General features: G+C 38.8%; 1 protein-coding gene across 6 annotated transcripts in view; it reads left to right on the plus strand.

Annotated features, from left to right (window-relative positions):
* Window positions 1-11,238, plus strand: part of FAM117A (family with sequence similarity 117 member A) — a 28,981-nt gene extending 17,743 nt beyond the window's left edge. For 2 of the 6 annotated variants that reach the window (XM_058182040.1, XM_058182041.1), the window contains exons 3-8: window positions 1,856-1,945; window positions 2,973-3,086; window positions 4,980-5,099; window positions 6,773-7,001; window positions 7,337-7,457; window positions 9,717-11,238. In XM_058182040.1, coding sequence (XP_058038023.1) covers window positions 1,856-1,945; window positions 2,973-3,086; window positions 4,980-5,099; window positions 6,773-7,001; window positions 7,337-7,457; window positions 9,717-10,050 — 1,008 coding nt within the window. In that variant the 3' untranslated portion in view covers window positions 10,051-11,238. The remainder of the gene's footprint in view (window positions 1-1,855; window positions 1,946-2,972; window positions 3,087-4,979; window positions 5,100-6,772; window positions 7,002-7,336; window positions 7,458-9,716) is intronic. The other 4 variants (XM_058182043.1, XM_058182042.1, XM_058182045.1 and 1 more) reach the window with 4 other exon arrangements.
* Window positions 11,239-12,114: the final 876 nt, after the last annotated feature.

The raw sequence follows: 12,114 nt of genomic DNA on the forward strand, positions 1-12,114 counted from the left end.
CAAATACAACTGGCCTATCTTCTGTAGCATGGTGTATGTTTTCTTTGTAGAGACTAGTAGCTTGAAACAGGAGGCTGTCCCACACTCACCTGAGGCAGAGATTTGTGCTTAACACCATGGCCAGAGCTTTTTTTAAAATCACCCTTCTATAGCTTGCTATGAGCCTCCATCCCTTGTGTGTTTTGGTGAAATTGTCTAACATGGCTGACAATTGGCTAATGACCTTTTTTCCCCAATTCACTAGAATCACAGCCATGGTGATTTTTATTTATTTAGATATTGCTGGTTATGTGCTGCTGCCCCAAAATGCTTGCTAAACAAAAAGAATGTCACTTTTCACACAACATTTCTAGCAGAGGAGGGACCTTCGCAAACAGTATTTAGCCCTTTCCTGCAACTCTGCTCCTTATTTTTGCGAAGCCTTTTCACTGGGAAAGTTGTTTCTTGGCTCCTAAACTTTTATAGTTGCTCAGCTGTTGAGGCTGTGCCATCCATTGTCTCTCCAAGGTTCTTCAGCATAGCTGTTTAAAGACGTAGCTGCTAGCCTTCTATTTTATAACAAGTACTCTGTTGAAGATCAATTTTGTGTGCTGGATGGGGCCCTTATGATCTTTTGGCAGCTTGTCTAGTAGAAACTTGGGGTACAAAATGAATCCTCCTAAAATTACTTCTGGTAGTTGTGAAATTAGGGGATCAGGGTGAAGTGAACCAAAAGATGTAGAAAAAATCTTGATACTTAATTGTGATGGGTAATATATACTTAGAAACAAGGAAATACAAATGTTTTTCCCTCAGTTCAATTTCCTATACTGTTGGTAGAACGTTTGTCCCTTAGTTTATGTTGGAAATGGGGAAAATAGAATGCCTAAGCTGGCAAGTACTTTACCTGGAAGTACTCTGACTTTTCAATATTATAATTACCTTCACTTCTGTGCAATCCAACATTCAGCACTGAATGTACCTGTTAGCGTAATTGCATGGCAAACTACTTGACATCAGTTGCAGCAAAGGGCAAACCCGCTTAATGGAATGGAGTGTATATTTTGTTACAGAAGTCCTGCTGATAATTAGTGATAATGAATAATAATTGCCAGTGTCACTGTCACCCTTCAGTGCAGTGAGTACTTCAAACAATGTTCTTCTTATATCAGCCATCCTCAGTCTGGGTGTCTCCAAGTGTTTTGGAGTTCATGATTTTCCAACCAAGATCCCAAAGAGGAAGGCTGTCCTTACATTGAGATTGCCACGGAGGCCTGAGCTTATGTGAGCTTTCTTACTCCATGTAATCTTTCATCTCTGGGTCCAAGAGTGACTACCTATCACAAAGTATGCAAAAATTGAATGGGATGTGAAATATATTTGGGCTAATATACATAAAGTGTTGTTTATTTAGTGTAGCTTTTCTCAATCTTAGTACTCTTTAGATATGCTAGGACCAGTTCCAGAATTCCTAACTGATATGACTAGAATATCCTAACATGCTGGCTGGAGTTGAAATCCACATATCTGAGAGAGCATGAAATATCCAGCCTTTTTGCTAAGGTGTGCAATAAGACATAATTTTAAAACACTCAAGGCATAAAGTGCTGATGGAACCAGTTCTTTCTGGATATCAGTGCTTCAAAAAATTGTCTTCCCTAAAATCAGTTCTAGGATTATTTTCTTGAAGTAAAAGTTATGAAATCTTTAATTTGAGCTTTTTTTCTGTACAGAGAAGAGATTCATATTTTTTATTCTGTACTTTTAGAATAATTTCACTATCAGTATTCTTTCAGAATAACTCTTAGGAAGAAGATTGCCACATTGGAAATGTTGATCCGATATTGATAGCTCGTCCCTTCCTCCCTCTTTACAGACTCCAGTATCTTGGCATGAGTCAGAGGTGGGAAAAGTTGCAGATCGTAAGCGATCTGCCTCATGGAATAATATGGATCATCGTAGAGAGGTAAGATGATCACTTGGTATGTCAAGTGCCATTTATCTTACCACTATGTAATGTGCAAAAGGGATTAAATTGCCAGAGTACTTCTTGTTTTAGCAGCATTATTTTCTATTCTTTTCTGGAAAACAAGAATGGTTACTCTGCAGGTAGGTTTAGTGCAGGTAGGTTTATTTTATTTTTTATTTTATTTTAAAAATCATATATTCTGTTCACACGCAATGTTAAGCTAATTGTGGAAGTGCACAAATGCACTTTATGGTCACTCTTTAAAAGAAAATATAACAAAAAATCAGAACTGATGACCCGTTGGAACAAAGATTCAGAGATGGAATTTGTTTGCAAGTTTAAAAAAATTAAAACATTAGATTTCCTATGCTCTGATAACCTTATTTGCGTATATATATCTTTTTGTTTGTCTATTACCTAACAAATACTGTGATACTTGTTTTTGTCTACCATAGTTTTCAAGGCCTTACAAAAACCAAATACATAATAATTTTTTTAAAAAAATACTTTAAATTATAATAAATCAGTAGCATTTCACAAAGAAGTAAGAATTCCTGAGATAGTAATGATGGAGCTGAGTAAAACTAGCAAGTCTGGAAATGTCTGTACCTGATCTTTCTGCAATTGATCAGAGAGACTGCAATCCTCTAGAACTGCCTGGACACTATTTAAATGAACAGATGAATTGCCCACCATCAATACATCTATCTTTTGGGGACTGCATCTCAGTTTATTAATTTGTTTGGTCTATTGATTAAGACACCAAACTAGAAACTGGGAGTCTGTGAGTTCTAGTCCTGCTTTAGACATGAAAGTTGGCTGGGTGACTTTGGGCCAGTTTCTCTGTCTCAGCCCAACTCAACTTACAAGGTTATTATTAAGGGGGAAATGGGATAAAGAAGGAGTATTAGGTTTGTCTGCAACATTGAATTACTTATAAAAATAATATAGGTGGGATAAAAATAAATTTAAAACAAACCTCATCCATTACTCTACTTAAGGCTAGTAACTTTTCATTCTCTAGATTGCTAAACTGAAGCAACAGCTCCAGCGAACAAAGCTTGCTGTTTGGAATAGTAAAGAGAAAGACCAGAATTTTTCCACTCAAGGCAAGCATAGCATGCTCCCATCAACCAAGGTATCATCTTCTTTTTTGTATCTTTTCTTTAAAATTAGAAAATGGCAGGAAACAGAAAATATCTTGGACTGAGGGAAAGAAAGTTTTATTGAGAATTTTTTTTTCTCAAGTAAAGGATTCAATTCTCAATGGCTTGTATAGGGAAGCTGGAGCAATTATTTTCCTTCAACTTAAGGCATAATATAAGGAAATGGGTATTTTTGTGTGTCTATTACTATATTGGCATTGTATTTTGAAGTTGTGCATTACTTTTTAAAAGATCCATTAGAATTCATAGTTAAGATGCAGCATGAACTAGACCAGGGCTCTGCAACCTTAAACATTCAAAGAGCCATTTGGACCCCTTTCCCACGGAAAAGAAAACATCAGGAACCACAAAACCTGGGTGGACGTGGCCAACTTGACATCACTCACTCCCACCCAGTCACATGACCCACCCACCCCCAGCCATGCCTAGGATAGAGAACCGGCTGTTAAATGCCCAGCCCCTCCTAACCCCTTCCCTTCTCTCCCAGCCACTTCTTGCCACACCTGGCCTTGCCTCCTGGCCACTCTCCTCAAAGGCCTCAACGTATCTATAGTTCTGTAAAAATGTTGTGTCTCTCTCTCTCTCTCTCTTTTTCTTTCTTTCTGTTTCCCTTTCCCTCCCTCTCTCTCCCTCCCCTCTCTTTCTCTCAATAAGCTGATAAGCAAAATGGCAAAACTACTTTCAGGACTTTTAAAATACAAAGCATCTCTCTCCCTCTTCCTCTTTCCCTCCCTCCCTCTCTCTTTCCCTCCCTCTCTGAATCTCTTTCCCTCCCTCTCTCTTTTTCTTTCTCTCTCTCTGTCTCTCTCTTTCCCTCCCTCCCCCCTCTCTCTCTCTGCGGGGGGGGGGAGGGGGAAGAACCCCTGAACTGGTGCTGGTTGGTGGGAATCTGACACCGGAGACCGAGCCCAGAAGCAGCGTGCAGATGATCAGCTGGTCTGTGGAGAGCCAAAGACCAGCTGGGAGGTGGGGCATCACAACACCGGCAGCTCTGCACGAAAAGCAACTGACATCCGGGAGGCAAGAGTGACCCGCCGCCGCTTCAGGGTTGCATTGGGGCTCCGTATCATAATGGGCTCCAGGAGGAGGGGATCCAGTTTCCCCCATTGTGAAGCGCGCTGCTGCACAACATGCTGTGAGAGCAGCAAGCAGGCCATGGAGGCAGCAACAGCAAAGGTATCATGATGAAGGCAAGTGCAGGGCCACTTCGCTCCCGCACTAAGGCTACGGCCATCGCCATTGTCGTGACAGGGTGACAGCTCTTTCATCCCTCTGCCGCAACAGGGAGCCACTGCAGAGGGATGAAAGAGCCACATGCAACTCTGGAGCCACAGCTGCCGACTCCCAAACTAGACACATCAGTTTATATCAGCCATATCTTTACCAGTCATTTCCCAGTTGTCTTCCAATTACCATTTTCATTTACAATTAGAGGAAAAAGGTATATTGCTCAGCGTAAGAATCTTATTGATACGCAGATGTCCTAGGCTGAATGGAGCAACATCTGTAAGAACCATTGCCTATATTTTAATGAAACCAAAAGCCCCACACAAAGTCAACTATATATTAGCTTAGCTATATGTGATCCCTGCAGGTAAATAATAATTCAGCGTGTTGTGAAAATTCAAAAAATTGGAATGACATTGGCAAGTGTAGTCCATAAATCATGAAATAAGAGCAGCTGTCAGACTATTGGGGATCAGTGGAGTAATTCCCAAATTTTAAAGTGCTTCGTATGTTCATAACAGGTGGGGGGGTGTTAGTCCACTAAATTATGTACTATCCATCCATCTTGGAGAATATTCTATGCTTGCACCAAGGTGTTAGTGGCTTCTTGATACAACACTGCATGTCCTTGTTTGTAGGGTTCCCCATTTGCATCTTTTCCAGCCTTGAGCAGATCTTCTTTGCACAACAGTTCTGAGAGTATCAATCAGGAATTGGAAGAGATATTTGTAAAGGAGCAAGGAGACGAGTTCGTCAGAGTGAGTTATGGCTGGTGGGGTGAGATATGAGAGTCACCTTATCTGGAACTCAGAACATGTCAATTTTTTGCAGGATGTTTACACAGTTTTCACTGCCAGTTTTAATTACCAAGCTCCTCTTATCCAAAAACTACCGCATGCTTTTCCATGCATGATTTGGATTCTCTACTTTGAAATTTGCATAATGAGGAAGGGAAATTCTGGCTATCAAAGTTTCTTCTGGCCATGAAGTACTATATATTTCATAGAGATGTACACTTAACTGCACTTCACAGACCATCAGACAGAGCAAATGTGTAAAGTCCACTTTTGAGGACAAATTACGTTTTGCTTTGCAGGAGATTGTGATGATTCTGGGGTAGAACTGCCAGTTAAAAAATAGCAACTGTGGCCATCTCACTGTGTAGCCCAGCAGGGAGAAAGGAATTTTGAGGGAATGGGTTGAAACCTCGGTCTGAAAGAGACTCCAACCTGAATCTCAGCCTGAGAATATTTGCCCCTGATTGGGAGACAAAGTTAAAAATAATTTTAAGGTTCTAGGCTTATATTTTCAAGGTATATGTAATTAGAGAATTAGATATACCTGTTCTAAACCCCATTATTAGTTTCTTAATAGAAGATAGTATGTTCCTATGCTAACCAACCAATGTCTTCCCTGCATTCTATTTAATTACATTATATTACAGCAGTGTTTGCTAATTTCAGCAACTATAAAATAGGTAAACTTCAACTCCTAGATTTTTTAACAATGGCAATGCTGGGAGGGAGGAGATTTTAGGATTGAAGTTCACATATCTGAAAGTTGCTGATATTGAATGAAATTTTTTTTTAAAAAAAATTGAATTCTCCAAGGGCTTTTATTGGGGACAGCAAAACAAAAGGGTTCCAAAGATACACATAAATACCCCTAAAGCAAGGAGGTTTTGCAATAGAACTTATAACAGTGTACCTATGAGAAAAAAAAATAAGTCTCCAATGATTTCTTAGTAAAGGGGGGTTGGGGGGGAGGGAAAAGTAGGATAGTTTTTTCACATACACCTGCAGGGCATTTTGTCCTTATCATTGACTCTTTTCAAATGTTGTGTCCAGTACTGATAGCAAATATTGACCTAGGTCACCCTGATTGAGGATTGATAAATGTGTTCTTTTACCTTATGCTGCCTTTTTCACAAAGTTGAATTAGAATGCTTTAGATATTGCTCACTTATAAAAGCATATCACATTTTAGTCAAATTTCATCATGGTATCACTGCGCCTTATTCTTTGCCTTGCACCCAAATCTATTATTGCCATGTAATCTAAATTATGGATAGTCCTATCTATGGGATATGATTTATGTGGGGGAAATTATTGTTACTCCTTTGAGTTTTCTAGCTCTCTGCCCTTCATACCATTATTTTTGAATCATATCTATATTCCATCAAGTTATAGTAGAGGAACAGAAGCTAGCTTCATTTAGTTTCTCTTCTCCCTAAATAATTTTTATTGGTAACTGTAAGCCTGCCTGTAGGCTATACTTTTGCCAATATTTATGTTATATAAATTGCTAGAGGGATGTTTTTGGAAAAAGAGGGATAAAATGCTTTACATATTTTAAAATGTTGTCTGTGTCTCCCCATGACTCTGTCATTCCTGCCTGCTTCTTTGTGCTTAGAGGGTGTGCTTTCTTTTAGATCTTGGAGGTCCCAGATGGGCACAGAGCTCCACTTCCTTTCCAAAGAAATACTGAAGATTCCTTGTTGCCACGACTGGAAAACAACTGTAACCCCTGGAGCAGCCTTTCTCTTTCTCCATCCCCTTCAGATGACCTTCGACAAACCTCACATTCTCCTACCCGGATGATTACTGATGAAGATTTGCCCGGGTTTTTAGCCAAGCTAGTATCGGAGAACAAAGGTAGAGGTAAGTTGGTTAGGTTAGTAGCAGTCTGTTGTTGTTCAGAGCTTTAAAAAATTGAAGGGAGGTGGCTTATTGGCTTGTTGTTTTAAATGGTCTTCGACATTCAGCATCTTGAGGGATGAATTCTGGAAGGGGGAAAAGGAGGGGGGGGATATTTGTTAAAATATTGTAAAACTTTTTCAATAAAAAAAAAGATATATAACTCTACTTGTATATAGTTCTATCTGAGGAACAGAAATCCTGCTGGTATATGGTAAAGGTAGCATATTAACTGAGCTTTCATTCCTTCCACATTTATTTGACTGAATGGGTTCTCTTCCTTAATTTTCCTCTTTCAGAAAATGGCATCACTTCTCCAGTCCTTTCTTTTGCTTTGACTCCTCGTCCCAACCACACCTATGTATTCAAGCGAGAGCCTCCAGAGGGTTGTGAAAAAATCCATGCTTCTGAGGAAGTAGTGTAAGTAAGAGGTCACCTTTACTGTTTGTAACTACAGATCAGGGGTAAAATGCTCCTGGTTCGGACTGGCTCGCCTGATTTGGTAGCAATGGCAGCGGGTGGATTGGAGAACCGGTAGCAAAAATCCCTGGCACCGCCCCCTGCCTCTGCTGATCATCCGAGGGTGGTTGTTTTTTTACCTTTAAAAGCAGTTTTTCTTCAGCCAAAAACATGCCTTTAAAAGTTTTTTTTAAAAAAGCCTTGGATGCTCCCGCTGCTCAGCTGAGATCGTCAGAACCTTTTAATCTCTGTTTTTTAACAACCTCTTCGGACGAAGAGGTTGTAAAAAAATGGTTTTTAAAGGCTCCTCTGGCGATCCCAGTTGAGTTCCTCATCACCAGAACCTTAAAAAACATGTTTTCTACAAGCTCTTCAGCCAAAGAGCTTGTAGAAAACCTCCTTTTAAGAGGTTCTGGGCTGCTAGGAAGCACTTACCTAATTACTGCTCCTTTCGGGCTGGCAAAGCCATGCTTTACATCAGTTGCATCAGCTAACAACTGAATCTGCCTGCCTGCCTGCCTGCCTGCAATCCATCTCCTCAGTGTACAACTCATTCTGCCTGCTTTACTGGCTGAGGAACTCTGTGAATTGAAGTCCACAAACCTTAAAGTTACTAAGGTTGGAGACCCCTGATCTAAAAAATATAAATAAAATAATAAAATAAAATATATGTGCAGCTTTCTGAGATTCGATGTTTTTTTGTAGTGTTGCACTCTTAACTACACAAACACACAAAATCTCACAAAGCTGTATGTGGCATTTGTGTGTGTGTGTGTGTGTGTGTGTGTGTGTGTGTGTGTGAGTCGGTTGTGTTGTGTGTATGTAAAGTATGAAAGTTGATTTTTGAGCTTTTTGTGGCTGTATGAGGCTCCTGCTTGTTGCAGGGGCCATTTTGGGTGAAGTGCAGCTGTTTTTACATTGCGTGTGAGTCGTGTTGTGTTGTGTTGTGTGTGTGTAAAGTGTGAAAGTTGGTTTTTGAGCTTTTTGTGACTATGTAAGGTTCCTGCTTGTTGCAGGGGCCATTTTGGGTGAAGTGCAGCTGCTTTTACAGTGTGTGTGAGTCAGTTGTGTTGTGTTGTGTATGTGTAAAGTGTGAAAGTTGGTTTTTGGTACCTCTTATTGTTTTGTATACTTTGTTTATTATTTTTATTATTTATTGTTATTGACCACGCCCATCCAGTCATCTGACCACCAAGCCATGCCCACAATTAAGCCACACCCACAGAACCGGTAGGGAAAATTTTTAGATTTCACCCCTGCTACAGATGATAGAGCAAAAAATTGAGCTTCAAGTTCAGAACTGCCTTCCATATAATGCTGATAAAATTATGATAAAAGTAAGTACCAATTCTAATCTGGGTGGCGTGCAAACAACTCCACAAAGCACTGAAAGATAAGTATTTGTCATCTTTATACTAAATGTCTTTCAAAGAAATTGTTTTACAATCTGCCCATGTCTTATAGAAATCTTGAAAGACGAACTGATCTTAAGATCAGGATTGATTCAAGGTAATCTTGTTCTCTCCACTCCTGCTCTGAAACTGATGATACCTATTCTGCTAAATATATTTATTGCTATGCTACATATTTCAAGTGCAAAGCGAACAATAATAAAAAACAAAATGTGGGTGTTATCAGATTTCTAACATAATTTTTTTTTAATCATCTAGAATCTTTTCTGTTCTAGCCCATCAACAAAATATATTCTAACCCATTTGTGATGTGGATTGAATTTATTCTGAGACAAGGTTAGAGGAGAGTTTCAAATGTATGAATGCAATCCATCTATTTTTGTTTCGTTGCCAAAGCAGTTCAGTGATACAAAATTGATTTGGGATGGATAATATTTAGGGTTGAAAAGTAATTAGATGCTTCAATACTTGCATTGTATTTCTTTCTTGGCAATCATAGTGTCTCTTGGATGAACTACTGTGCACATTAGTGGGTTTATGACACTGTAATAAAGAATTTGTGCATTGTAAACTGAAAACTTCTAAATCCAGTAATGTTTTTTGTACAAAGCAGCATGTTTGTTGTGTCAAGCTCTTGGTGAGCATCTCCCCCATTTTTGCTGTAAAGTGCAAAATCCTGAAAGACACAGTCCATGTCTATTTTTAAAAACGCTTATTCATTGTGCTGTCATCCTATAACCTATCAAAGTCTAAAATACTTGTTAGCATTAATTCTTAGATACCTTCTAATTCTGATTTTTCTTTTTAGGCCTGATCAGCCTGTCCTGCCTTCTTGTCCTGATAAGAGCAAAGTCTACTTCAAACCAACAGGCTCTGCCTTCTGCCAGTTTAGTCTGGTGAAACCTCTTATTCCCAAAGTAAATACCCCGTACAGAGACTTCTCTTCCTCTCCCAGCCCAAAGTCCCCAGGCACATTTTCTCCTTGCCAGGCCTCTACCACTGTCCCCATCCTCATTTTACAGAAAGACTTGAGGAGAGACAACTTCAGTGAAAATCCAAAATCTCCTTCATTAGATTTGGAGTCCTGGAAACGGCACCAACCTGAAGACCCTGCCCTCTTGCATAGTTCTGTAGCCGTCTGAAGAAGAGGGAGTGGAGTAGAGGCAAAATAAATTCATGGTCCTTCCAAGGCCTGTAGAAAAAAAGTGCCTTGATACTGGGAAACTGAGTGATCCCAGCAACAGCCTTAAAGTAAAGATTGCTATTGGACTCCTTTCAAGGAGCACTTCCTTTCCTTAAGCATCTCTGTCAGTCTCTTTCTGCTACTCTGGTATCCAAAGAGAAAGATAGCATCTTCTCTTTTGGAATACATAAGACAATTAATTACAAGGATTGTCTTTCTCTCTGCTTGCTGTGTGAGGCAGGAGCTCATTGATGGTGTTTAAATGTTCCTAGAGATGTTTCTCAAGGTTTCTACAGAATAGAGTATATAATGAATATAAGATGCCAGAACTTGTGTATGCTGATTGAACAGTTGATGTCACTGGATAAAAATTGAGCAGATTAGTGTTTCATGGGGTCTCAAGTCTGCAATACCCTGTTAAGATTCTTTTCATATCCTGCTCTGCACTGTATGGCACTTGCATCACTGGAATACAATCAGCTAAATGCTTTTAAGTATTTTCTTTCCTAATGATTATGCCGCACCAGATAGTTGAATAAGTAAATGATTCAAGGTGTGTCATAAAGATTTTGAGTTCCTTCATAAGAAGGAACAGCAAAGGAGGAATGTCCTATTTGCAGTTTCCAAGTGGACCTCCTGAAATTATTTTTTTCAAAGAACTTGGCAGAATGAAATTGAAGCCCAAGCCATTCTTGAGGGATGCAGCTGCCAATGGAATTAACATATGCTATTTTTATTATAATAAATTGAACTCAACAGTTGCATTTTGACACTACAACCCTTTTAACCCATGAATTGGAAAATCCACTCAACTTTATATTCATTTTAAGAAGACTCCAAAGATCCTAAGTTCACCTACATCTTCATCCTATACCTCTAGCAATCCCTTCAGTAGAAAGGCCTTAAACCTGGTGATGCCTTGATTGCAAAGTGTATTTGGAAGTCATATTTGGTTCTTAAGTTTATCGATTGTACTAGGAGGGTTTTATGAAATTGAAAGAGAAACTATATTTTCTTTTGAAGACAGTATTTTTGCAGCTACTTTTGAAGTTTTTGTAAATGTTAATGTACTGTATGCACCATGAAAAGCTTAATGAAAGGTTTTTGCAGATTCTTGGTGTTTAAACCAATTAAAAGAATGATAAAATTTTTGAGTATCAAGTATGTTTATACTGCACTATGTTAAAAAAAGGAGAAGTTGTATTATTTATAGCCTTAAAAGTTCACATTGCGCTATCAAAACTGAATGAGAACTGACTGATGGATTGAGTGGTGATGTATAATCTACCAATTATCTGATTGGACACATAAGGAATTTGCCTTGGTGCATATGCTCTTAGTGTACATAAAAGAAAAGATACGTTCATCAAGAATCATAAAGTAAATTTAAAATTTTGAGAATATTTGTGGTTACACTCAGAAAATGTCTGTATATTCATACTGGCTGCCATGATAAAAAGGCCAGTCATAAAACATCCAGTTACCAGAAGATAAATTGGTATGGTTTGTGTGGTTGGTCTTACAGCCCATGCAATATGCCATCCTTGTAACTTAACTCCCCCACCCCCACCCTGGGCTAGACCTTTGGTAGCCTCCAGTCCAACCACTTTGTTTTTAGACCAAAGAATTTGCAAATAAGAATGGTACTCTGTTCCCTAATGCATAGGTAACAAACGGGAGAAAGCCTAACTTTGAGTAAACGAGGCTTAAGTTTTACAGAAATTTAATGGGATCAGAATCATGAGTGGAACACAATGTTCATAATATATTATTTGTACAAAAGAAGTAGAACAAAAAGATGGAATGGGTTTTAGGGTTTTTTGTTAAAGCCGTATGTCTCGGAAGAAATTAAAGTCCCTCAATATCCTGTTGAAAATATCTGGATAAAATTAAAAGGAGCAAGAAATAAAAGGGATACTCCATTGTAGGAATTTCTTATAGGCCATTTATTTATGTAAATTACATTTTTAAAGCCTGCCTTTATTATTTTTACAAATAATTTGGAGTGGACATATCTAATACT

This window comes from Ahaetulla prasina, chromosome 4 (genome assembly GCF_028640845.1).
Source record: "Ahaetulla prasina isolate Xishuangbanna chromosome 4, ASM2864084v1, whole genome shotgun sequence".
Classification (NCBI taxonomy): domain Eukaryota; kingdom Metazoa; phylum Chordata; class Lepidosauria; order Squamata; family Colubridae; genus Ahaetulla; species Ahaetulla prasina.